This window comes from Miniopterus natalensis, chromosome 10 (assembly GCF_054644295.1).
Source record: "Miniopterus natalensis isolate mMinNat1 chromosome 10, mMinNat1.hap1, whole genome shotgun sequence".
In the NCBI taxonomy this organism is placed as follows: Eukaryota; Metazoa; Chordata; class Mammalia; order Chiroptera; family Miniopteridae; genus Miniopterus; species Miniopterus natalensis.
Genome location: NC_142090.1, coordinates 70,840,949 through 70,868,452, shown reverse-complemented (window position 1 = coordinate 70,868,452; position 27,504 = coordinate 70,840,949). Strand labels below are relative to the sequence as shown.

At 40.7% G+C, this 27,504-nt stretch overlaps 2 protein-coding genes across 4 annotated transcripts in view; both read left to right on the top strand.

The window, feature by feature from the left end:
• Window positions 1-5,972, top strand: part of TMEM196 (transmembrane protein 196) — a 41,473-nt gene extending 35,501 nt beyond the window's left edge. For both annotated transcript variants that reach the window (XM_016217066.2, XM_087821422.1), the window contains exons 3-4: window positions 833-1,087; window positions 5,019-5,972. In XM_016217066.2, coding sequence (XP_016072552.1) covers window positions 833-1,087; window positions 5,019-5,078 — 315 coding nt within the window. In that variant the 3' untranslated portion in view covers window positions 5,079-5,972. The remainder of the gene's footprint in view (window positions 1-832; window positions 1,088-5,018) is intronic.
• Window positions 5,973-16,571: 10,599 nt separating this feature from the next.
• On the top strand, window positions 16,572-26,978 carry POLR1F (RNA polymerase I subunit F). 2 transcript variants are annotated; one of them, XM_016217067.2, is made up of 4 exons: window positions 16,572-16,861; window positions 21,196-21,337; window positions 24,574-24,782; window positions 26,060-26,978. In XM_016217067.2, the coding sequence occupies exons 1-4, from the start codon at window positions 16,608-16,610 to the stop codon at window positions 26,631-26,633; spliced, it is 1,179 nt and encodes a 392-aa protein (XP_016072553.2). In that variant the 5' UTR covers window positions 16,572-16,607; the 3' UTR covers window positions 26,634-26,978. The 2 variants fall into 2 exon arrangements, with proteins under 2 accessions (XP_016072553.2, XP_016072555.2); XM_016217069.2 differs by lacking the exon at window positions 16,572-16,861 and adding an exon at window positions 16,952-17,558.
• The last annotated feature ends 526 nt before the right edge of the window (window positions 26,979-27,504 follow it).

Genomic DNA, 27,504 nt, shown 5'->3' with positions numbered 1-27,504 from the left:
TGTATGCTTCACTGTGGTGCCACATAGTAACGAAAGATTTATAAGATAAAGGGTCAGTTCATGGAGAATCCTTGAACCTCCTGTTGGGGAATTACTTTTTTAAAAAAAATAGGTCTTTACTGATTTCAGAGAGAGGAAGGGAGAGGGAGAGAGGGGTAGAAACACCAATGCCTCCCACACGCCCCCAACTGGGGATCAAACCCGCAACCCGGGCATGTGCCCTGACTGGGACTCGAACCCTGACTGCCTGGATCCTAGGTCGACGCGCAACCGCTGAGCCATGCTGCCTGGGCCATTGGGGAAATTTTTATAAATTAAATACTCAACTACATTCCCTAAGATCACAAAGCTAGAGAAGGATAAAGATTTGAAGGCTTGTGGAACTAATGGTAATTCAACGAAAAGATCTTTAGACTTCGGGGGCGGGGAGCTTCACGTAGCGAAACAGGATCTGGAGTCAGAAGATACGGGTTCAGTTCCTGAGTCCGACCGTTACCTGCCTCTCAGAGGACTGCTGAGTGGGTTCATCGAGATGATGTCCACTCAAGTTCCAGCATAGTTGCCCACAACAGATATTAAATGCATATAATTTGAATCTGAATCTCCCGAGAGGACATGTCTTGCTTACTTCAGGGTTTTCATAAGATGTGTCCCTGGCCTCACGCACAGTCAGCTCTGAACCCTGAGACCCTGTGGCCTATCGAGTCGCAGCGCACAGGGTCTTGGTGAAAGCACAGCCCCCGGGCTCTGGGGAGCCCCAAGAGCACCTGGCCCTTGCTGCGGCTGGGCCACCCCTTCTCGAGGTGAGCACAGCTTCCCTTTGTCTCATCAGATGATCCTCTTTTCGGCCTGCTGCATCTGTGGGCTCATCGGGGGCATCCTGAACTTCCAGTTCCTCCGGGCAGTGACAAAGAGGACCTCGTCCCTCTACCCTCTGCACCTGGCCTCCATGTCCCTGGCGTGCATCGGGATCGGGGGCTGCACCCTCTCCTCGTGGCTCACTTGCCGGCTGGCCAGCTACGAGCAGCGGAGAATGTTCTCGGAGAGGGAGCACTCGCTGCACCACTCCCACGAGATGGCTGAGAAAGTGAGTCCCCGGCCCGGTCCCCTCGCGGCTGGTATGTGGCCAGGGCCACTGTCCAACCTAGGGGGGCCCGCTTGGAGCTTTAGATGAGAATGGGAGGAGTTAGACTTTATGAAATGTCCATCCTATTGGACTAAGGTTAGGAATGTATTATTTCTTTCTCTGCAATCCTGGCTACGCCCGTTTTCAACATAATTTTGTAGCCTCTTTATACAAAAACACAGTTCCTAAAATAGGATTTCATAAAATATTAAGTGTCTTATAAATATGGATTTTTGTGTGTGTGTATTTTACTGAGGAAAGGCCCTAAATACACTCTCCACTCAATAATGCCAGTTTTAGAAATCCAATGAATTCGCCTTTCTAGCCCACCCCTTGTGCCTGTAAGTAGATGCATGTGATTATGTAAATTTGATTTTCAAGCATAAAAGGGCCTTTTAATAAGGCGACAAAAAGCCTTGCCTATCAGTGCAGAAATTACAATTCACAGAAAGCTTCACTTAACTCTCATCTGCACTTCATGCATATTTGGGTGGCTTTGCCTGTGTTTTAAACAATGTTCCTTGCATAATTGTTTCATGAAACCCATTCAGACAGGAAGCGACATTTGCCACAGGAAAGGACAAAAGATATAGTGAGCTGTCTGTGTTTCTACTATATTTGTGCATATTTTAAAATTTAGTTCCTCCTACTGGATCTATTAAGGAAAAGTCAAGCATCTGTGACATAAACCCACTAAGATAATGGCTACATCATATTTTACTTGATATCAGGGAAATAAAACTGCATAATAACCACAGAATAGAAGAAAGAATAGCAACAGTTACTGTTTCATAGTTCTATATAATGTTATTTTGAAGAAAAAGTATTTATTCTGTAGTTTTAAGTGTTTCTATTTTGTACACAATCTAGGCATTCCAATGAGGAGAGTACCTGGTCTTAAATGGTTTCAAGGAGCAATTTTAAACAGATTTACATGTAACCTTCAAAAAAGGGTTAATAGTACAGATAGCAAGACTGGTCATTTACAGAAATGGGTTGTTCAAAATAGGTTATTTTTATCTATTTGGATAGTGGCTATTTCATGCTCATTTTTTTTATGCTAGTGTGATTTAGTTTTTGTGTGTATATGTCTGTGCAATATTTACTGTGTAATTGTTATATTTATATTAGAGATTGAGGGCTATTGAAATAACCGACTTGCCCAGCTGCCCGGTGGTGCCCCCGACACCAGAGTTACCTACAAGGTACGCTGATTTCTAGGGAGTTACCATGTTGTAATGTCACTGCCCAAAGTGCTGCCTCTTTGAGGAAGCCATGGCGTCAGCAGATCACCCTCAACTGGTGCTGGATGTGGTTCCTCAAAGTACCGCTTTCATGAGAGTGACTTTGAGGACCCGACATAATCTACGTGCAGAGTTTTGCAGCTTGAAACTTGGTTGAGTATTTGAAATATTCAGCCTGCTTCTAAGCATCCAAACACATTTCTGCTTGGATGATTCCCAACTCCTCTCTTCTCTGCTACATCATGATCCTGACTCAGTCTCATCCTTCCCAGACCAGAGTTTTGTTTTTAATAATAGATGGATCTGATAAAGACACACTGTATCTGCCTTCTGCCAAAACTGCATGAGCGGAGAAGTCTGGCACTAATACAGTAAAAACACTGTATGGAAACTTTCTTCTTGTAAAACTATCTGATGTCATACATTTCATATTTCTCTCCCTTATTTGGGTTGCTGAAAATAGTTGCCATTCTTGGTTTGATTAAACAATATGATTGGAAATACAGAAAGTCGCAGAGATACTGTGGCCCAATTACAGGAAGTATGTCCATTTGCAATTGCTCCCATTTGGTCAGGCCCAAATTTAGAGTGTAATCTTCTTGTTAAATTGGACACACCTACTTGCAAGTAAACAAGATATTCATCCATCTAAAAACTGATTTTCACTGTTATTTTCAATCGGTAATTTTATTGTATCTATATTAGGGTGAATTTAGTTTAAAAATTCTTTTGCTTTTGGTAAGATTTTTTAAAACTGGCTTTTTAAAAATCCTGCAATAAAATATACATTATTAGACTAGTTTTTAAAATGGTTTTGAAGCTACATTTTCAATGCAAAATCATTTTAGGAGATGAAAAGAAACCTAAGAAACTTACTTCTTATAAATTCATTAGGAAATTGTATTTTTGTTCTAGTAGGAGAAGTAGGAAAAGATGTATGAGTGTTTTGTTTTGGAGGGATTATTTCTACTTATGTTGCCATGAACACTGAGTTCTTGAATGAAGACACCAATCAGCCTCTTATCTACTAATTTAACCAAAGCTCAGTAATCTCAGTGTGTTTTTAGACCTACTTCCACATCACCCATCTCTAGAGCCAGTCCCTCAATGAGCTGAACCATCACCAGACCAGAGAGGCTGTTGGCTGGCTCTGGGGGATGTTCTCCATTTCCTGCCAGAGCCTTTATCCTAAAGGACTTTGAGTTTTTAGGTTTTTTCTTCCCTGGTAATTTCTTAGCATCTTACTAGGGGAGGTATAATGGATGCTCAGGGACAAGACAACCAACCCCTTAGAGTCTGGAAGGGACCAGGGCACTTTGCATGCAAGGAGAGGTCTTGATGTGAGAGGAAAGCTTTCCAATGCCTAGTGTCTCCATTCCCAGAATTTTCTTGGCAGAAATTCTACCCCCTCTTTTAAAAGACCCCGAAGTTTTCAAAAGTAAAGCTCCAATGCCAGGCCAATTCCTAACTTCAAGTCCTTCATTGCTCCTCCTAAGCAACTTTCCAAACCACCCAATCCAAAAAAGCAAGTGTTTTCACTCTGTTTTACCTTCTGTATTGACTTTTCAAAGAGAGAAAAACTAAAAATGAGTCATGGATAACTTTTCATTTTCAAATAAATATTTGGGAGAATTTCTAAAGTTTATAAAAGCAAACACTTTACTTTGTAATTGTTAATTCATCTAAACTGAAAGTAGATATAAACTGATAGGCATGAAATAATTGAGAAAATAATTTCCACTGGAATCATTCTTTACCGAGTTGTTGCAAATAGGCTTGTTCAAGTGAGGAAAGATGTTGTCATCTACTTTTAGACACTTTTGTCTAAATATTATTTATAATATGGTGCTCTAGCCATTGTAAATGTGGACGGCCTCACATCACCTCACTACCTTTTATTGTGTAGGGAAGAGGTTAATGTTTAATAAGACACGCATTTAAAACTTCTTAATTTTTATTAAATTAACATGTTTTCTATTGTTGCAAATGGAACTTTTTATGTTAGGTCACCTTTTATATTTGAATTTTTATTGCCTTCCCTTGTAGTTTTCCTTATTAACTAAGTAACTGATACTTTAAAAAACATGTCAAGAGTTTTACTTTTTTTTTTTATTTTTAGTGCATGAGTGACAGTGTCATGAAAAATACTTTCCATTGTGATTTATTAGTGAGCCATAGTTACAAGTAAGCAATGATCCCCTATGGGCCTTTTTCAGTTCTTAGCAAAAAGGCCACACACTTTTCTATAGAATGAAGGTCACCCCTAGTTGGCTCTTGGTTGACATGCTCAGCAGAGGAGCCTGTGCATTGGAGAAACTTGGGCATATAACCATCTTCTTCTTTCTAGGTGAGGTCTTTCCAAAAGAGAGTTGAGGAACAAAAGGGGAAACTCGGGACTTGGGAGAGGTTGAACTGTTTTGTGGGCAGAAGACTTTGGTCTCTTAGACTGTCACTTCAGCATTTTCATGTGCCCTGAGATGCCATGAAATTTCATTTCCTCAAAAGCAACACCAATATCAATCCTTGACCTTCCCCAAAGCTCAGCAAGTTTTTCAATGGCTTGAAATTTCTGTTTTGCAAACCCATTAACCAAATCAATGTCTCACTCTGAAAGAAACGTTAATTAACTGATGTTTTTTTCCTAACAGGAAATTACAGACAACATGAGCAATGGAGGACCACACCTAATATTTAATGGAAGAGTATAATCAATGTTTTAAAGAACTGAACATTTTTTTAGGATTTTTCATGAGGCAAGGAAATACCAAAGGACTAGGAGATAAAACTAAAACAGTTCCTGCATTTGCTGTTATCTCCCCTGAACACCCACTAAAATTATTCTTTCTCAATTTTGCCTCACTTATGTCTTCAGCTTTTTTTATTGGGTGGACAAATTTCCAGAAATGTCCTAGTACAGTAATTTCAACATTTTCCAGATGGTTCTAAAAAAGACTTTTCAGGAAAAAAAGGAATAGATAAAATAGAAAGATTCCTATTCTATACAAACACTATTTGACTAGCATGAGTGTAGATTTGTCATGACGTACTTCATTATCAGTAATCAAAAAGTGCAAATATCAAGAAACAACAACTTATTGATGTCTTTGCTTTGAAAGACGATGGCTTCAAGGACACCACGATTCAAAACCTCAGCAATGCCTTCTTGTAAAAACATTGTAATTATTTTCAACTTGTGAATGAACTATATTTCATAATTTATTTGTAAATGACAAAACACTTAAAGCCTAAAAAAAGATTTTTTTTAGAGAGAGAATACTAACCTGTATGATATTTTTGCATTTTTGCACAACAGTGAAAAGTTGTAAATGAATATCATTTAAGGCAAATGAACATGTGTGGATCATCCTGCGAAGATGGATCTGCACATTCATGAATGAGCCTAAGAATAAAATAAAGTATGTGTGTGTATGTGCGTATATATACTGTAAATATTGAAAATATATACAGCACATATTTATAGCATTTGTGAATGTAAGTAGGTAGTAGAAAAGAAATTGTGATGCTGTGGGGTTGTGTTATCAAGATTCCATACCCACAGAGATGGGAAAGCAATTGTTCGAGGGTTTTCTATGCCTACGAAATCACATTTTAATTTCAGCTAAATTTGTTCATTTTCATTCTTTTTATTATGTCTGCTGTGTGTAAAAATCATTGTGGCTGAGCTTTAGAGAGTTGAGTGATCTGAACAGTATACTACAAAGGTAATTTACTTATTTGGCTGTTTTACTATTATTATGGTATTTTATGTAATAATAATTAATATTGATTTATAAACATAACTTTAAATCACATACTTTCACATAATTATTTATGATTATTCATGATATTTGCATTTTAAACACTTTAGAGCCCAATTAAATTATATAAAAGAATGGATGAAGTAGGCCCAGATGGTGAGGCTACAATTAGTTTTGCTATAATTTAATTTACTGTTTTGTTTGCTTTACAGTTCACATGAAATAATACAGACAAAACATTTTTAAGAATGCATATATCCAAAGAACCTGAAAGAGTTCTCTGTAGAAGGAAATAAAAAGATAGGCTCACATTTACATAGCAAGACTCAATCCTTCCATGATGAAATGTTAAAATAGCAACCTGAGACAATATCTATAGGCAAGAAAACAGCATGGTCTTTGAAAATTTTATGAGAACATAACCTCTGGCAGCAGATAAAGAACTCTGATATTTTTAAATATATAACTCTCACTGCATTGCATACTTTTATTTTTCCCCAAAGCTAATCAATTTTTGACTCATTTTTTATGAGTTGCCTACTGAACCATAAGGTAAACTAACATCTTTAATATCCAGTATGAGAACATGTTATAACTTAGAAACAAAATAGGAGTTTTAATTGTGCTAAGAAAATAATAATTCCAGTTAATGGAAATGGAAAGGTCTTTTAGTTTTAGAGTGGCACAACCATCACCTACCATATTTAAATCAGCTCGTAACAAATTTCTGGCTGTATCCAGTCGAAAGAAATAACTCGAGTATGGTTGTGTGGTGTAGATTTTGAAGTCTCCCAACTCACTTGGATAACTTCATTATCCAGTAGATTACAGAAGTTTCCATAAATGCGACCTCAGAGAGGGAATCGACATCAGCACCATCCATCGGGTGTCACAAGCAGGCATGATCTTTGTTTCTGAGAATCTAAACTATGCAGTGAAGATATTTTATGTGTATGTGGCCCTACTGGATTTTTCCAAGGCTGTCACCTTTTACTGAAAGAATAGCCACCAACTCTAATTTGGGGTGGCATCTCTTTGTAGACATGTTTGCACAATAGAGAGTTATAATGCATCAGTCAGAAGTTTTAAAGCCTTTGAAATAATTTATGAAATCACACTTATAGGACAAAAGTAGGCATATCGCTGCTTTGACATAGAGTTAAGAAGAAATACAATCATCACAATTTCCCAAATAGTCTACAGTGTATTTAACCTAGTATAGCTATATCTTTAAATGTAAGTTATTTTAACCCAATATTTTCAGGGCTCAGTTATTTACAGTGATATGTTTGGGACGTGTAGTAACTCTTTCTGAGGTAGGTAGAGGAAATTAGGAAGACATTGTTGCAGTACTTGAAAATCTAATTTTCACAATACATTATTGAACTATGGACTCGAATATTTTTAAGTGTCTGCATTACAGCTTTCGTATGAGCCTGCCCTCGGGGAAAAGTAATGTGATCTTAAAATAGAAAAAAAAAGTGAAACTAGCATGGTGGTGTGCCGTAGAGACTAGCTACGAAAGGTGCAGTCATTATAAGCATCGAAGATTAAAAGTGCACTCCTCTTGGGATTTTTTAACCATATATGTGTGTGTATGTGTACACACCTACACACAAATATATACAATTGTTTAAAAGTAGAACATGGTATGATGATTCTGTTGATATGTCTATGTAATAAAAATGGTGTGTTTTGAAACTACCTATGGTGTGGGCTTTCCTTTCATCATGATACAAAATATAATTTCTCCCAGTAGCTAGGTAAATAAATGTTCTGTTCTGAGACTGGCAGGGGACAGGAGGCAGAGATGGTCCCAGCTTGAGTATATGGAAAGAAGGGAAGGTATGATTTGGGATAGGAGAGATTAGAGGGTGCTCAGACAGAGAGAGGGGGTGGTTGAAGGTCCAGGACAAAATGAGCGTAATTAGAAAGCTGGGTCCCTGAGGAGGCAGAAGGAAATAAGGCCAGATCATAAGAGTCAGAATTAACTGTAGATAGGACAAGAGATGTCACAAATGAAACCACAATACAGACGGTCCCTCACTCTCAATGGTTCAACTTTGGATTTTTCAACTTTCCGATGGTGCGAAAGCTATAGACATTCAGTAGAAACTGCACTTTGAAGACTGAACGTCGCTCTGCTCCTGAGCTGCAACACGAGGCGATGCCCTCTGGTGACGCTGGCCCACAGCAGCGACCTTCACCCCCGGTTGGCCACAGGATTACAAGGGTGAACAAGGGTAAACATGTGGCCAGCATTTTCTGGATATTGTGCTTTATGGTTTCTCTCCCCATCATGTCTGCAAAACACCCATGTGTGCCTCCTGCTTCTGGTGAGAAGGAAGGCGATTACAGATGCTCCTTGACCTGTGGTGCCATCGCATCCTGATAATCCAAGTATTCTGAGCACATTTAAGGTAGGCTAGGCTAAGAGCTCTGATAGCCAGTAGGTTAGGTATATTAAATGCATTTTTCACATGGTATTTTCAGCTTACAATGGGTTTATCCTGATGTAACCCCGAAGTAAGTTGAGGACTCTCTGTATTTAGAGGATTCTGCTAATCTATTGGGTTATCAAATTGGTTGCTACTGGCATTTGAGGTGGACAATAATTCATTGAGCAGACTCTCCTATACATTTCAGGCCATTAAGCACCTCTGGGCCCCACCTTCTAATGCCTGGAGGACACCCCAGTGGTAACAACCAAAAATGTCCTAACAAAATTTTACCTATCTCTTTGATAGAGAATCACTGCCCCTGATTTAAAACCACCGAGGAAAACCTCTGACCATGATCCAGAGCATCCAATGTTAATGCCACCCACGAATGGAGACTTGAACTGCTCAGGGTCCTAAACTTATTGTTCTAAGATCTGCCTACATTATCTGATACAGCAGCCAGTATCCTATCTCATGTGATTATTTACATTTAAATATAAATTAATTAAAACAAAAGCAAATACTCAGTTTCTCAGTTGAACGAGACACCTACCTAGGGCTGAATAGCTACATATGGACACCAGTTCAGTGTGTTTCCATCATCTCAGAAAGTCCTGTTGGACAGCGCTGGTCAGAAGCACATAGAGGGGAACTGCTTCCTGACCCTCAGTACGTACACAGGTTCTGCCACAGCCAGCCAATCATCATTATAATACAACGTATGAAAGAGCACTCCATGGAATTTGAAGTTGATGGACCAGTTCAATCCATGAACTGAGCAAAACCAGCAAAAATTTGCAAAAATACAGTGTAGGCCAAAATCCACAGGAAAGCTGAGAAGTTGCTTTAGAGATTTCAAGTCTTAAAGAAAATTCTGTTCATGGCAAGATTTCACTAAATACTAAATATTTTCTGTTTGACAGGGAAAATGAGATGTTGCATAACTCCAATTTTTGAAGAAATTGATTCAGCCTATTACCATGCGCCAATGAAAAATTCTACATTTCTTGTGCTTGGGAAGGTGAGAAGAACAACACACTGCTCTCTGTTCTTTTCATTGGTTTAGCTCAAAAGGAGCATGCTTAGAAACCTTACGTTCAAACCGACTTCAAAGGTTCTTCAAAGATTATTCAGCAAACACGTTTCGCAAAGTTAGAGAGAGCATCTTAAGTACCATTTGGTTAGAACACAGTTTCCAAATAAAGTTTCAGAACTTGGCGTCACTTCAATCTTTTCTTCCTTAAATCATTTTTTCTGGAAACATATGTAATATTTCTTACTCCAAGTATATGACAGCCAAGAAATTCAATTATTCCAAATCCATAAATCACAGGTTGTCAGTTAGTGATAGCAGAGGAAACCAATTCAGAAATTGCTTGGAAATGTAGATGCCTAGTGAAATTATACAGAAGGATTTTTTTTACTCTCGTTGCCAGGAAAATTACTTACTGAATACAAGTCTTATCAGGAATGTATTTCCCAAGCAATATATTGTGAAAAGTCAAACCCCAGATCTAAGATAAAAATTATTTCAATATTTTAACAGTTAAATATTATCTATTTCAACTAATTATAGGCAGATAGCCTTCATTGAATTGAAAATCTTCAAGACCAGGGTCCGTATTCATTTCCTTCACATCAACTACGAACTATTGATTTCAAAGTTTTTTCTTCATTAACACCCGAAGGCTCTGCTTCTTTGCCATACAATATATTGCAAGCCCTACCCCCAACAATTCAGAATGTACTGTGTTACTGAAAATTGCCAGAGAGACTCTAGATCTCGGCTGACGCTTCTCAGAAAAAGCTAAAATCTTGTCAAATTTGCGGCAAATTTTTCTTTAACCACAAGGAATCAGGACTCATTACTGCCCCTTGTAATTAATCCGTTAGGATATTGGGCCCCACCTTACTCAGTAAGACAGGGTGCTCCTCAAATGTCACTCCCCAACATCCTGAAGGGGGCCTGGAAGAAATGCCTCGGGCCCTCCAAGGTCACTGCACAGGGGGGTGGGAGTGGGGGGTGGGGGGTGGGGGTGGGAGAGCTACATTTTCCTTTGTGGGTGACTTTGCCAGCCAACACTATCCCTCACTCTCTTCCTCATTATAAATCAGCCAGGCAAAGAGGTGACATTCAACCTTATCATGACAAGCACACTCTAAAGGCCTGTGCTGTCTAGATGTCCACTGCCCTCATTACAATTCAAAGTCTTTTGAGATCTGAGCTCCTCTGTCTTCTAGGTATAGTAATACTTTTACATCAACCTCTGAGAAAAATGAAATAAAAGAAATGCTCTAAGTTTTTATTATAATGTACACTGTCTATAAGTGTAAACATCCCTTTGTGATGTTAATATCACTTATTTAATAGGAAAAAAGGAAAATGTGGGAAGACATCCGTAGTTCACCTAAAAGGTGAAGTCATTTCTGGCTGTTGGCATGTATCTTAAAGCCATTCCACCGAACCATGCAATTTGTATACACTTAGGTCCAAAAAAACAAACCACAGCTCCATTCCTGTGAACCACCCCTTGGCTTGTTCTGCCTTCTCTGATTTCAGATCCTAGTTTCTGGTTCTGTGGTGCCATCCTGATTTCAGTTTCTGGCCCCTGCCCTTGACCCTGAGACGTTCTCTCTCTAGTTGTCAGGCCTTGACGGCTACCCCCACTCGTTCACTGTATTCCCTCGGGCTGTTCAACAGACTCCTTACACCTGCCTCGGCCAGGGACACCCAGCCTTGGTCACTGAGCATCCAGTGACAGAAGCGGCTTCAACAACGCGAGTCACCTGGCAAACAGGCATGTGCTCAAATTGGAAACAGGGATTCAAAGGAAGGATCTCAGGTAACTAAAGAAAAAACTTGAGCTCCCTATAGCCTGAGAGTAGGAAGGCTGCACAGTCCAGGAGATCACTGGAGACAGGCAGGAGCTGTCAGCTAGAAGCCGAGGCAAGGCCATTTCACCCTGGGCTTCGTAAGGGGATTGAATTGGATCAGACAGCTATAGAGAAAACTAATTTTGTCGTAACAGCATTCTTCCTTTGTATGTGAGACATGATTACGTCCTGTAGTATCTGTCTCTTTTTATTGAAATGCCTCGTTTGGCCTACTTACCTGCATAAAAGGACATTAAAGGAAGAGTTTTGTTCCAGCAGAGCTCATACTCTCAGTACCACACTAAAGCGGACGTGACACATGACAGCAGGAGTCACAATGAGAGATGTCAAGGGACAGTGAAGCACGAGGGGACAGGGGTGCTTTCCTTAGTCAGTGGTCCTCCTCACCTAGAAACACTACCCTTTTCAGTGTGACTCTTGGGGTTCCAGATCTTTTTTTCACTGACACATGTGGCTTTCATGTAGTCTTCCCTGGTAAAGTCCTGCATGCCGCTGCATTCCTTTTTTTAAAGATTTTAAAAATTTTGATTTTTAGAGAGAGATGAAGGGAGGGGGGAGAGAGAGAGAAACATTGATCGGCTGCCTCCTGCATGCTCCCAACCTGGCATCGGGCCTGTAACCCGGACATGTGCCCTTGCCCAAAGTCGAACTGGCCACCCTTTGGTGCACAGGACGACACTCAACCCACGAGCCACATCGGCCAAGCCTGTTGCATTCTTTTATGACTGGGAAAGTCCACTCTTTGCCACTAGATAAATTAATTATTGTCATAATTTCCAAAGCACAGGTGTATTAAGAACACCCTGTGTATTCTTATGAGGGAGTCTAGAATACGATCCGTTAATTTGCATTTTGTTTAATGACTTGAGAATGAATTACGTATCAAAATGCTCGTGTCTAAACTTCACCTTCAAACTTTCCAGACCATGTTCTTTGGAATATATTTAATGTCAAGGATCTTCGAATTCACACCCACGCAAACTCTGCAGCCAGCAGGTGGCTTATTAAACTCCAGCTTGAAAATAGTATTCCAAAAATAAAAAAGGAAACGGTGTTCTATTTTTGTGCTGCAGTGAGCTAAAGACAGATGAAAGTAAATGAGAACTTTCGTAGGCACCCTGCAGAGCACCATGGTTAATTTTATTAGCCAGATTCCCGGAGTTTGAAAACCTTGAAAGAGGGATGTTGAAATTCCATTGGAGTAAGATCTAATTGGGAAGGAAATAGGGCCTTCCCAGAAATATTGGTTCTAGTTTTCATGAAAGGACAGCATAAATCACATAAAGGTGGCATCATACCCTTAGAAAGTGGCCCACCCAATTCTGATACCTCTTTACCCCTTTCCAAGCATCATTAATGCTCCCAACTAATGTACACGTGCACATACACATACAAACATCCCAAATTGATTTTATTATTTAAGCTAATCCTTTTTAACTGGACTCTCATCCAACAGGGCTATGTAGTTGCTCCTTGATGGATAGATGTCTAGATAGATACTTGCAACTGCAGGCAAAGCTAAAACATTGGGATGGTTTTATCAAAGTCCATGTCTTAAAGTTCAGATTTAAAACATATGTGTATTATGTATATATGCACATGCATATATTTGTAGATAATATTCAGAGCATCTAAACTATGGCCAGGAGATAAAATCCAAGCATAAAGATCACGGTGTTTCAACATTATTATATCTGGTTACTATAAAAGTGAGAAAGACACAAATATACATATACAGAGAGTAGGAATACAATGTTTAACTTATGTTTTTTGCTCTCACAATTGCCCTCATAGCACCTACTGGTATATACAAATAACCCACTTATTAAAACAGTGTAAAAACTGTATTTATACACTGCGGACAAGAAGAAAGGTTGCTTCTAGACTGAAGAAGTTGAATAAACACTGCCATGGAAACTGGTAGTTTACGTGTTCCTTGAGAAATTCTGAATTAATGAAAAGAAATTTCAAATACTGTAGTAAGATAGTTGAGGCAAAGTAGTGTTTAGGATAAAATTACCACACAGGTAAACAATTGTCGTATACCTTCTCTTATTTACAAACAGAATGTGTGGCCTGAGCATTTGCTGTTAATTGAAAATGGATGTTCGTCTTATTTCACTTACAGAAGAACTACAGAAGGGTTTGGCTATGCCTGAGAGAGCAGAACACGCACGTGTGCTGATACCAATGAGGATAACACATGATCTGTAGAGAATTGTTTTCCTTCCTGAAGATTGTTCTATAACCCTTGGAAATAATCATATTTTTTCTTAGTTTTACTTGTTTCAGTAGTTAAGTTTCGTTGCAAAATTTACCATAATGTGATCCCTTTCTGTGGAATCCCAAGGGTAAAACAACATGAAATTCCTTGCTCAGCATAAAAAATGTGTGGAAATTAAGTAATGGCATTCCACCTTTCTGAGTCTGCATAAATTGTGCATTATTTTATGTTCCTTATTTTGCAAATTTTGCTGAGTTGGAACACTGAACCACATGAAAGACGTAGCCAGCTACATTGTTAATTATCACTGTATTTCCATCAATTATACCTGAATACAAAGATCAGTTCAGAGCCCCTGTCCTGTAAGGTTCAGATTCAGTAAGTCGGGGTGGGGCCTGAGAATTTCCATTTCTAACCACTTCCCTGGCGGTACTGCTGCTGATGGCCCAGGGGCCTGACTTTGAGGGCCACCCAGAAAACGTAATCTTATGTGAGGAGCTGGGCCTTAACTTATAGACAGACACATTTGAACCATTTCATTTCTGTGTATTTTCAGTAATAGCATATTTAATAAAATGTAATATTTTTTTTCTTGTAAGCATGGTGTGCATCTATAAGCTCAACAATATAATAAGAAAGTGAGAAGGGTTTTCAGAGTCAAACACTGATTGTAAGTCCTCTTTTGAAGGATTGCAGGTAAAAACAAGCCATCAATAGTTGCCGTGATTTCTGTCATTCCTACAGTGCTTCCAGGAAAGTGGAACTTTACACATTTAAAGCTCACGTTTGCCATCTGCTGACATTTCTGTGAATTACAAGGGGTCTGCATCAACCCAGAGCTGGTGTATGTTGTGTTCAAATATTTTTTTGTTTTGTTTTTTGTTGTTGTTGTTTCTTGATTTCCAAAACCCATTAGGCAAATTTTAAACATGTATTTTCCCCAGAAGCACTGCATTTTACAAATTATTTCAAACAACCAGTTTGTGTTGAACGTATTTTAATTCTTCCTACTGAAAAATGAAATTGCAAACTTGCACCTCAGTATACCTAGTGTATATATGTGGTGAATTTTATCAATAAAACATTTTAAGAGGCTACTATACTGAAATCTTTGTTTTAAGCTGAGTTAGATGTTTATGTATGTAGACTGCTTATAATAACAGTACACTGAAGAGGAGCTGAAATTAATCATGCTAATAAGAATACCAAAACAAAGCAAAGCAAAACAAAAAATCATTCCCAGAGATGGGGGACGAGGCATTCTGCAGTTTTTATGCATACTCTTTTCCAAAATTTTCCTTTTAAGTCCAGGGCTCCACCTTGCTATTTATTTAAGAAGGTCCTATGCTCCTGCTCCCAAGTTCAGCTTTACAGCCTTAATTAGGCTGAATCAAGCGTATTATAACTGAAGTGGGGTCATGGACTCAAAAAGGGATACTATTTGAGCACTTCATATCGGCCAGTCACTGTGCTTAGTATTGCACTGTCATTATTCCTTCAATTCTCACAACTTCCCCGCATCTTCATATCTCTACACCCCAGATTAGGGAGCTGGAGTTGAAAAACAGCGGGCAAGCCGTCTCAGGCGACTCCGCACCTACCAGCCCTGCCAGTGTTGCCAGCAGTCACTCACTGAAGATACATTGGGGTTGTTGTTTCGTGGGTTTTGTTTTTTTTAAGTCCTACCAGGGGTTGCAGGGTGAGGGACTCAGGCCGGGCCCCAGCGCAGTGAGCCTGGGTCTTCTGAAGGAACCCGCAGCCCAGCAGTTAACATACAATTAACATAAATAAGGACTTGACGGTGGTAATTGACAAAAATGGGGGGCTACCCACTTCTTAGAGGGGAGCGAGGATGGGGGGCAGTAAGCTGGGGAAGAAGGTACAATTGAAGCTAAGATCTGCTGCAGGAGCAGAGCTTTCCCGTTGGAGAGAAGCCCCCGAGTTCTGGGGGGGGGGGGGAAGTAACCGAGAGGGGCGGGGGGCCGAGGAGGGGGGAGGGGCCCCAGAAGGGGGGAGGGGGGAGCGCGCCGCGGAGCCGGGTGCGGGCGGGTCGTGCAGAGCGCGGTGCAGGAAACTGCGGGGGGGGGGGGGGCACATAGGGGCCCTGTAACGTAAGAGCCGTGAAACTTAGGGAGTTTGTGCTGCGCTGAAGAAAGCGGGGAAGCCTGTGCGGGGCCGTGAACAGGGAAAGTCAGGGGCGTGTCTGTGCCTCAGGGAAACCGGGCCTCCCCGAAGCGCCCCCCTGGCCCTCAGGCCGCGCTCCCACCGCGCGCAGCTCCGCAGTTTCGGACGCGCAGGTGGAGACACGGGTCCGAGGAGCGCGACGCTGTGGCTTTGTCCGCACAGGCCTCGGGGCAGAGTTGGTGTCTGCGGGAACGAGAGAGGCCCCAGCAAGGGATGGCGCCTGGACCGAGCCCGTGCAGAACCAGCGGCACGACGTCCCGAATCAGCCGGTACAGGGCGAGGCGCGGAGGCTGGGCCGCAGCGAGGCGGGATCCTTTCCAGGTGGTTTCATTGGCGGCATCGAGGCTGCTTTTCAGGATTGGGTTTCCCACGTAAAATGTATCCCATAAGCTTGTAAAATCGACCAAACCACCTGACTCCTGGAAATGACCAAGGTGTGAACTATTAAATCTACATACTAAATCCAAGGAGGACGCCAGCGGAAACTCAGGTCCGCCCGCCCGAACGAGACCAGGTGCGCGGCGGCCCCGCAGCCTGCTCAATGCGGAGCTCCCGCGGCTGTCCCAGCGGGGGGACGGCGGGCGCCTCCTGCTGGTCGGAACTGCGTAATGCAGCGCAAAGGAGGGAAATTCACAAGGGGCGTGGCGGCCGGCGGATGACGTACAAACCCGCGCCCGGGAACGGGCGGTTCCGATTGCGTCAGTGGCGCGCGCCGCGGGAAACCTGAGAAGCCGCATGGCGGCGGGTGGCGCGGAGCCGCCGCGGCCGAAAGCGGCCTCCGAGGGGCCGGTGGTGGGAGCCGCGGGCGTCGTGCCTTGCCTGGAGCTGCCGACCTACGCTGCCGCCTGTGCGCTGTTGAGCAGCCGCTACTCCTGCCTGGTGGCCGGGCCGCACCGGAGGCACATCGCGCTGTCGCCCCGCTACCTTAACAGGAAGCGCACCGGGATCCGGGAGCAGCTGGACGCGGGGCTCCTGCGCTATTCCGAGAGGTCTCTGAGCCTTTCCCTTCGCGGGGCGGCCGCCCCTTCTTTGGGGCGCGGGAGGGGTCCGCGGGCGGAGGTGCTGACGGCGCCGCAGGACAGGGGCGCGCCTGCCGCCGCGAGCTTCGCCCCCGCGCGCCCTGGGTCGCGGAAGGCCATTCCTCCCGCGTCAGGAGCCCTGTCGCGGGCAAGGAGGAAACGTGACGGCGGGTGACTTGGGTCAGGGGAGGGTTTGGGGACGCTCGCCCCGGAAGCTGGCCGTAGGGGTGGAGAGAAGACCCGGGCGTCTGGAGACGCCGCGCTGGCCCGGTTCTGGGTGTGGAAGCTGGGGACGCGGTGCTTCCCGGACCCTCCCTCATCCTGTAGGACATGGACGCCGTAGCACAGTTTTTATTTGTAAGCCGCGAAGGGCGGTTTTGTTGTCATGGCCCCGGGACTTGCCTCGTCTCTCGGACCTGATCGGGGATGAGAGAAATACTATTAGCTTGTGTTTGTCTTTAAGAGCAGTCAGTTTAGTTGGTCTTAACTGACCCGCCTATGGCTCTTGAGAGTGAAAAAGAAACCCCAGACCTGGTGCATCTGAATCAGACATTCAGGAGTAACTGGGAAACGGGGTTGCCGGAGCAGCGGGGCGGGGGCGGGGTAGGTAGATGCATCGACTGCTCCTCTGGACGGCTGAGCTCCAAGGCAGGGGCTCGACACTAGGGTGAGTGCCCTCTCTAGTGACTGCTTTTGTTACTCTTCAGGAATTTCCTACGTCCGTTTTCTTGGTCAAAGTAGCCAAACCTTTCGCCAGTTTCCCAAGGAATCCTGAACCCTGCACATGTTAAGAATCAAACAGAGTACACAGCTTCTTCCAAGCGCCAGCACACACGTGTCTGTTTTGTAAACGAGGGAGTTGGGGTGTAAAAAACAAAGAAGAAACAAAGATCAGTGCCTTAAGGAACTTGAAGCTCTAGTAGGGATATACAGAGTGTCCTCAAAAATGTATATAGACTTTGAATAATTATTAATTCCAGTGGGTTAAGTCTGAAAAGAAAGAAACATCAGTTGAGCTATCAGCTATTAAAGCGTATACACATTTTATTTTTGGCACACCCTGTACATGCAAACCAAATGCAATGAGGTGTTAAAATTTGGCAGAAATCTAAATTATAATAAGAGAAGGAGTTCTGAATTCGATCTTAGGACCTTTGAGAACACTTCCTAGGAGGAGGATTCTTTGAGATGGTAACATTCCAGGCAAAAAGAGTGGCATAAAGAATGGGTGTGAAACAGAATGCTCTGACCAGAGCATTGTAGGTATTAAGTAACTGGAGTAAGGTTTACCTCGGGAAAGACGATGGGCACAGTTGGAGAGGAGCGCAGTGGGTCAAAGACCACATGGGGGACAACCCAGAGAGGATGGCCATTTTGCTCTTCTTTCCTGCCTTTGCCAGGTTTTTTTTTTTTCTTTCTTCTTAATCAGGGTTAGCACAGTCCCCTCCAATTCTGAAACTAGGCACACTCTTGAGAAAGTAGTACATATTCCCGATCTCTGGGACATAATCTAATTTGCAGTTTAAGAAACTAAACTGCAAATCTGATTATGATTTGGTAGATGATGGTTGAAGGAGGGTGATACAGTAGACAGGAGACCAGTTCAGAGAGGATGGATGTACTAGGTGGTCATAAAATGTGGATACATAGGCAACTATTCGATGTATTTTGTAAGTTTCTGTAATCCAGGAATGCCCCCACCTGACAGGCTAGGGCAAGCTCACCCAAGTTTCTCCAATAGGAGCCATTCCACCAGAGACTAGGAACTGACTGACTGATGATTTCTATAAATGAATTGGACAATGTGGCCAATTCAGTTTATAGAGTAGGTTACACTGAATAGATCTAGACACACCCCCCTCCACACACACACACCTTCCTTTGGGGGTGTGCTAAAGACTCTGGTGTATTCAGTTCGAAGTCAGGCACCACACATTGAACTCTGCATTACTAATGAGGGACAAAACATTGAACCTAGCAGGAATTGTAATATCAATCTACTATATATCCATGTAGTGGTTTGTTTCCAGATGGGGGCCATCCTGTAGAAGCTAGAGGACTTGCTTCTCTTTGTTTAACAAATGAGGAAAAGGGAGGACTTGAGAATGGCTCTTATTAGTGTGTAAGTTATCTCAACAGCATACCCTATTTGACTTCCCACCCTTTTTCCCCAGCAAGTTTTTTATAAAGCCATCCCATATCAGTTTTGAAAAATCTGCTTAGAGAAAGTAGTTTTCTAAAATCATATTGTAACTTCTAAGTTATATCTTTGAGAGGCCATTAAGAAAAAAAATCTTACTTCTCTTGTATATGACAGCTCCTGAGTTATTTGAAGGTGGCAAATATGTTCCCTCCCACTAGTTCTATAGAAGCCTCAAATGTGCAATCTAAGCATCCCTTAAACTTGATTTGTTGTCTAACTGTCTAAAGTGAGGCTACCACCCTGACCTGTAACCTACTTAGGAAGGAAGCAGAAAAACAAAAGCAAGAGAAGGTGAACACAGTTAAGGTATTTTAATTGCGTATCTGATGACTTAGTAAGTTTCATGCAGTGAGTTTCTTTCTCAAACGGGTGGATTTACACAGAGTACAGTAAAATGCATTTCAATGTGGTAATGCTCAAGCATGATTACCTGGGAAGCCTGAAGTAGTTAGCTGCCTCCCACCCTATACCTAGGATCATTGTGAATGTGTCACTTACAGATGTACATTGATGTGCACGGGTTTTGGGTTGACACCTCACAAACACTGTGTCTCCAGTGGTGCAGTGCTTTTCTGAAACAATGGGGGAGTCTTGGTAAAGTTCCACACAACAAAACAGTCTATCCCCTGAATCCAGCTATATTCCTGGTTTTTTAATACATATTAAAACCATGCAAAAATGACTTTAATGTTTATATATATATATATTTTTTTTAAGTTAAATTCTATGCCCAGCTATTAATAAATCATTCTATCTCCTCATTCAAAAGTGATGTAGAGCTAGGGACATTTCTTCATTGTACAGGACTGTTCTGCACATGGCAGAATGTCTCATAGCCCGGCCTTAGCCAGTGATTGTGGCAACCATGATCAGCACCACAAATCCCCAAATGCCCCCTAGGGGACTGCAGCATTTTGCCCACTTGAGACTCTAATCATTGATTAGGGGAAACAAAGTCTTAATTGTTTTTCTGTGTAACATGGCGGCTACCTTCCCCTCTCCCTTTGCTAACTCTTGTGTTTTCTGTGCCCCTAATTTTGTTTTAGTGATGGTGTAGTTCCTGCTTAGGAAAGCCACATGCAGAAATTAACAAGCCAAAAAGGTGCTTTCTGGAGGAAGTCTCTGAGTTTAAGTATTTTTCCTGATTTAGTAGTTATTAAAGTTCCTTCCCAGTGGTTCCTGGCTGTTTTACTTAAATTCATAGGATAAATTCTTTCATTCTATGTGAATTATTCTAGATTATTGAGTTCAACAAAAATGTTCTCTACTCTCAAGGATCTGATGTGGAATCCAAACATATACAGATAGATTCAATAAAATGAGATTAAGAACCATGAGTCCTATAGGAGTAGAGGACTGATAGGTTTCAGCCTTGTCTGGGGGAGTCCGGCAAGTTTTCTGGAACCAGTACTGGGTGTGGTGGTGGAAGCCACCAGGTGTGCCTCTCTAGTAGCTACAATTCCTTGAGAACTTGGAAGTGACATTTTGCAACAGTGGTTGCCCCCTAATCCTGTCTGTCAAATGTGTAGGCTAAGATGTCATTTTCCAAAACTGATACAGTTGTATTTCTTAGCATTTCCACTTTCTAGCAACAGTTGCAGTGTAGGATTTTTCTCTATTAAGTCATTGGCTTTAATATTCGGGGGCTTCAGCTTTAACCCCAATACTTCTCTTGCTATGTGCCATCTAGTACAGAAATTCGGTAATGCTGGATAATACCAAAATTGCTTTGATTCAGTCGTGCTCACAAAAATACACAAGATATTTTTCTTGCCGAGTACTATTTTTTCTCTCTCATTCTAGCATGACCAGAATCCAAGTGAATAGCAAAGAGAAGACGGATCAACTTTTTGCTCATGCACAATTGGACATTACTGGGCACCTATCGTAATCATTTTTAACTTAGCCAAAACATATGGAAACCTTGGGAAACTGGACTACTAACATTATTACAGATTAACCATATGCTATATAGTGTTTTTGGCTTGGGTGGTTTTATTTAGGAGATATACTTTTTGGACTCAGAATATCTATCTAACCAGTATGACAATGGCTAGTTTAAAAAGAATAAAAGATACCATCTTTCTTTTTTTTTAAACAGCCTTTTGGGTGTGCCCATTGCATATGATAACATCAAAGTAGTGGGTGAGCTGGGAGATATTTATGATGACCAAGGACACATTCACCTTAATATTGAAGCCGATTTCGTTATTTTCTGCCCTGAACCAGGGCAGAAGCTTATGGTATGTATATATCTTTTTTTCTACCTTTCTTTGTATAGTTATATAATTATGTAATTTGGAAACTTAAGAGACTGTACACCTTGGGACTGTTATTGTGGGTAACTAAAAATTATTTGAAAAGATAAAAGGAATTAATTTCCATCAGTTCAACCTAGGTAAGTTTTAAAACTTCATCACATCACCCTAAAACTTATATCCATGTATAGAGTATCTGTCCATCCAATTTATTATTTTCTTCATATAGCACCAGTTATACGTAAATACAGTTTCTTTGTAAAAGATTCAAACCATATAATAGTGTATAGAACAGGAGTTGCAAATTCAAATCATGGGACCAGGCAGGTAATGAAAATGAATCAGGAATGAAGGGCAGTTAGGGTACTCATACTATGCCTTCAGATAAAGGACCTGTGGGGAAGGCCTTTTCGTTTTTTCAAGAGAAGCTGGAAATGCAGAAATTGATGTGGAATCTACTGAAATGTCTCCGTTTATTCTCTTCACTTGCAGTTCTGTGTGTATATGTCCATATATGTATATACTTTCATATGTATATGTAAATAGTTCTTTCCTAAAAATTTTTATAGGAATTGTTTAATCTAATGATAATAACTAAGCCTTGATACTGTTAATAAAAATATAGGTTCAATTTCACTATGACAAAATCTACATGGCATTTCTAATTTGTTTTTCAGTATCAATTAAGCAGGAAGAAATAGCATACTGCCAAACTGGAATCCTACAACCAGCCTTCATACTATTAAAGTTGGCACTAGATTTGTACTTAAAAATTCCCAAATTTTACTGTCATCTGTTTGGTGTAAATTATCACAAATGTAAATATGTCCATGGAAATAACATTTTAATTGTAAAGAAAATGTAAAATGAAAAGTTAAATTATCCCTTTTACTCTGTCCTCTACAACAAGATCCAGTCCTTAAATATGCTTGACCAGTCAGTTTTCCAATTTTTATTTATTTTTAATAATATAATTTACATACAATAAAATGTACAGGTCATGGTGTGCAAACCAAAGAATTTTGACAAAGGCATATACCATTGTGTGTCCTTTCCTAATTAATCTTTTCTCTGTTAGATACAACCACTGTTGTGATTTCATTGATCATAAATTAGTTTAGCTTGTTCTATAATTCCATAGTAATAGAATTTTTCATACACTCTAAAATACCTCTTTGGCTCAACACGGGTTTCATTCATGCTTTTGCGTGTATTGTAGTTTGTTCCTTTTTATTGCTCATGATATTCAATTATATGAATATATCACAGTTTGGTTATCCATCTTCATTGATGGAGATTTGGGAAGTTTTCAGCTTGGAGCTATTAGAATAAAGCTGTTGTGAACATACATTTCCATTTCTCCTAGGTAAAAGACTAGCAGCAGTATTGCTAGGTCTCAGGGTAGAGGTGTGTTTAACTTTAGAAAAACGACTGTTAAATTCCCACTCAGCACTTGCAGTTGCTCTGCATTTTCCCCAACATTGGGTGCTATCCGTCTTAATTTTACTGGTGGACGTATAGTGGTTTCTTATAATAGTTTTAACTAGCATTTCCAGAAGCTTTTAATTTTGGTGAGGTCCAATTCATCATATATACTTTTATGGTTATTGTTTTATGTACCCTATCTAAGAAAGTTGCCTACTCCTAGGTTCTGAAGATATTCTTTAGAAGTTTCTATAATTTTTGTAGTTTTAGTTTTTCCATTTAGGTCTGTGATCAAGCTTTAATTTTTGTATATAGTGTGAGGCAGGCCCTTGAGATCCATTTTCTTGTCCATTAGCTATTCAGTTATTCCAGACCCATATATTGAAAAGACTTTCCCTGGTGAATATTTTTTAATTGGTAGACTTGATTTTTTACAGCAGTTTTAGACATATAGAAAAATGGAACAAATGCACTGTTTCTTCTATTGTTAGTGTGGTACATTTGTTATAGTTGTTGAGCTAATATTGATACGTTATTACTAAATAGTCTGTACTTTAGAGTTCACTCTTTGTGTTGTATATTTTTGTGGGTTTTGACACATGTATAATGACATGTATCCCACCGTTACAGTATCCTATAGAATATTCGGTCCCTGACCCAAAACCCTCTGTACTCCACCTATTTATCCATGCCTCCCTTTGAAACCCTGCACTTCTGATCTTTTTGCCATCTCCATAGTTTTGCCTTTGTCAGGATGTCATATAGTTGGAATCATACAATATGTAGCCTTGTCAGATTGGCTTCTTCCACTTACCATTTATGCATTTAAGATTCATCCATATCTTTTCATGGCGTGATAGCTCATTTCTTTTTATATCTGAATAATACTCCATTTTACAGATGTACCACAGTTTGTCCAGACCACGTAGAAGGGGTCATTGTGGACACCAGTCTTCTAATAATGACTGACCAGGAAGTTTTATTCTATCATATGTATAAGGAGTTGCTGACATTAAACAGCACTGTATATATGTTAATGTTATTTATAATTCTATAATTCAAAATATATGATTTTAAAAATATTTTACGTTTTTATTCGTATACCTTATCTATGTTGATTGCTAGGGGAAGGACAGAAAACTAAGTACTTTGAAAGTTTTCAGTTCAAGCTTAAAATTCTATAGCACATACTTTTATCTTAGTTTTAAAGCTTTTAGTATTTCTGTGATTTAGTTCAAACAACTGTGCTCAAGATTTACATATAAAGGGGAAACAGTCTTCTAATAGGACTTCTTACATCATCCTAAACTTAATCATTAAAGAATGCTCTTGAAGCTTTGAAGTTCAGACTGTTTATAGATATACAAAGTGGATCCTAGTGATAAAAAGCATATGCTTCCTGCCTTGAAGCCTTTGCACATGTAGGTCATATCAAAGAGTAATTTCTGCTTGGTTTCAGTATGGTTATAGAGTAGTCTGCTCCCCATGGAACCTCGAAATGGGAGCTAAGGTGGGTTTTGAGGGGTGGAGGGTAGGGTAATTGTTTATCCAGTTAGGCAATTGATATGCGGTTACTTATTTAACCAAGTTTGAGCTTTCTAAAAACTCTACAGTGTTCTAAAACAATGCTTTAGTATAACATGTGTTAAGTTTTGAGATAAACTTTTTCCATATCAAATTATACCATTATTTTGATGTTTTCTCTTTGACGATCAGGTTGAAGTTTATGAAGTTTGATTTCCCTGTTAACTCTTTGGATCTCTTCTTGATGTTATACTCTTCTCTTTTCCTCTCAGGGTACAGTTAATAAAGTGTCTTCCAGCCACATTGGCTGTTTAGTGCACGGGTGTTTCAATGCCTCCATCCCTAAACCTGAGCAGATGCCAGCTGAGCAGTGGCAGACCCTGGAGATAAACGTGGGTGATGAACTGGAATTTGAAGTATTTCGTTTAGACTCAGATGCTGCTGGAGTATTCTGCATTCGGGGAAAACTAAATATTACTAGGTCAGTTTCTAATCACATTATTGTCATCTTGATACTTGTTTCTATTTAATTCTGAATTTAGAGACCATAAGCCCTCTTTAAAAGAATTAATTTTGCTTATTAGAATATTTATGCTTTCAAACCAGAAAGCCATTGTGAATAGTAATCTTAAGTGCTAAGACAGTGCGTTAAATATTCTAAAGCTCTGTATCTAGCTAACTGGTCTGTATTTTAATAACTCAGTTTTGCTGTGTAGTTTCTAGTTTTTCTTAATTTTTTAAATAGTTAACCCCTGAGCTTGAAACTGAAAGTTTAATCATATTGTGTAACTGTTAGCCTGCTTTTATTTTCATATGATTGAAACAGAAATAATTTGATTATTGTCATGATGCCAGGTGGACAACTTGATTTCTGTGTTTCTCTATATTGAAATTCTTGTAAGAAGTGCTCTCATCTTGAATCTTGAGCTTGGCTCCATAGGAGCCAACTTTAATGGGGGCTGGGGAGCTCCTGGAATACTGCTGATGTTCATGTAACAACTTTTCTAGATTCTGGCCTGATAAGTAAGGAGAGTGTGGGTTAAAGCTCCAGAGCAGCTCTCCAAGAGAACTTTCCGTGATGTGCTGTGTTTGTGCAGTTCAGTAGCCTCACGATCGAGCACTGGAAACATGACTAGTGTAACCGAGGAACTGAATTTTTAAGGTTATCTCATTGAAATTACTTAAATTTAAATGGATACGTGTGGCTGGTGCTGCTCGGCAGGACTCTGCAGTTCTGGAAAGAAGGCTGCTCCGTTGAGCCTTGTTTTTAGTTTAGTGAAATGAAATAATTCACAATTGTGAAGGAACATGCTTTAGCACAGGTGAAGAACAGTGAATTATTATTTGAAACAAGAACAGAGAAGGTAGACAGGAAACTCCATTATTTTGATACATAACATAAGTTTATTTTCTCTCTGTTGTATGTCAGTGGTTGGCTAATAAGCTGGGGGTATTATGATGTTTTGTGTTCAGTGACCAGATTTTTCTGAGCAAAACCAAAATTTAGAAGCCATGTTTTGATGGCCTTTTTGTATCATTCTTATGCGAGAAAACAGTCTAGGAGAAGTGCTTAGGAGACAGTAATTTTAACCTTTCAAAGGGCTGAGGGAAATAGGAAGGAGTTTGTGAATGTGCACCATAGCCATCTGTCTGACTGCTGTCACTTGGAAAAAGCGCACCAGGTTAGAATGCTCTTGATCTCTTTTTGTTCTCTTATTTTGGCTGATTGCTGTATAAATTTTTAAACCCCATTTATAGTTTACAAACCAAGTGCTCTGCAGTTTCTGAAGAAGTAACAGAAACTGGCACCGAAGAGGCTGTTGAGAAACCTCCAAAGAAGAAGAAAAGGAAGAAGAAAGACCCAGAGCTGGATGAAGGAGACGGGGGAGCCCCCGAGCTGGCCCATTCCGCAGAGGCTGCCCCAAAGGGGGACACAGGCGCGCAGGTTGCTGGCAACGGGAACGGCCTCTGGGAGGAAGAGCCGAAGGAGGAGAGGAGGAAGAAGAGGAAGAAGAAAGGCCCAGAGCTGGATGAAGGAGACGGGGGAGCCCCCGAGCTGGCCCATTCTGCAGAGGCCGCCCCGGAGGGGGACACAGGCCTGCAGGTCGCTGACAATGGGAACGGCCTCTGGGAGGATGAGCCGAAGGAGGAGAAGAGGAAGAAGAGGAAGCAGCAGCAGGAGGATCAGGACCAGGACCCTATTTTCCACGGCAGTGACTCCAGTGGTTACCAAAGTGACCATAAAAAGAAAAAAAAAAAAAGAAAGCACAGTGAGGGGGCTGAATCGACCCCACTTTTGGAACACTCTCCTAAAAAGAAGAAAAGAAAATGACCTGCTTCAGTACATTGCAAATACGATTCCACTTTTAAAATACTGAGTTATACACAGTAGATGAAATGTTTGAACAATATGAAATAGTTCTCAAAACAGGAAACTATTGATTAGGAGTGTTTGGTGCTAAAATTGCAAAACTGATAATTTGGGAAATGCCAATATTATTCAAGTGCCATTTTACTGTATACAGAGTGAAAGGTAAGATCTGCTCTCAGTCTCAACTCGCATTCTTCCAGTTCTTACATTCTAAAGAGTTATTTCTACAATGTCAGTACTAGCAAAAGGACTTTATAATGCAGTGTTATATTATTAAAGAATGAATTTGAGCTTGGGTCTTTGGATTATTGCCCTTTTTTAAAATTTCTTGTTGAAAGTTTTTTCCCCCCCCATTGACCCCCTCCACTCTGCTCCCCCTCCCCCAGGCCTACTGCAGTATTGTCTGTCCATAGGTTATACATATATGCATGTAAGCTCTTTGGTTAATTCCCCCCTCCCCCCCCCCCCCGAGATTCATCAGTTTGTTCCATGTTTCCATGTCTCTGGATCTGTTTTGTTCGTCAGTTTATTTTGTTCATTATATTCCACATATAAGTGAGATCATGTGATACTTGTCTTTCTCTGACTGGCTTATTTTGCTTAGCATAATACTCTCCAGGTCCCTCCATGCTGTCTCAAAAGGTAAGAGTTCCTTCTTTTTTATGGCTGTGTAATATTCCATTGTGTAACTGTACCACAGCTTTTCTATCCACTCATCTACTGATGGGCACTTGGGCTATTTCCAGGTCTTGGATATTGTAAATATCACTGCAGTGAACATAGGGGTGCATATATTCTTTCAAATTGGTGAACTGGTGTTTCGGGATTCTTA

Excerpts from the sequence above, each read along its gene's own strand:
- POLR1F (XM_016217067.2), top strand. The coding sequence starts at position 16,608 with ATGGCGGCGGGTGGCGCGGAGCCGCCGCGGCCGAAAGCGGCCTCCGAG. Across the intron at positions 16,862-21,195 it reads CTCCTGCGCTATTCCGAGAG|CCTTTTGGGTGTGCCCATTG; the intron begins GTCTCTGAGCCT and ends TTTTTTAAACAG. Across the intron at positions 24,783-26,059 it reads GGAAAACTAAATATTACTAG|TTTACAAACCAAGTGCTCTG; the intron begins GTCAGTTTCTAA and ends CCCCATTTATAG.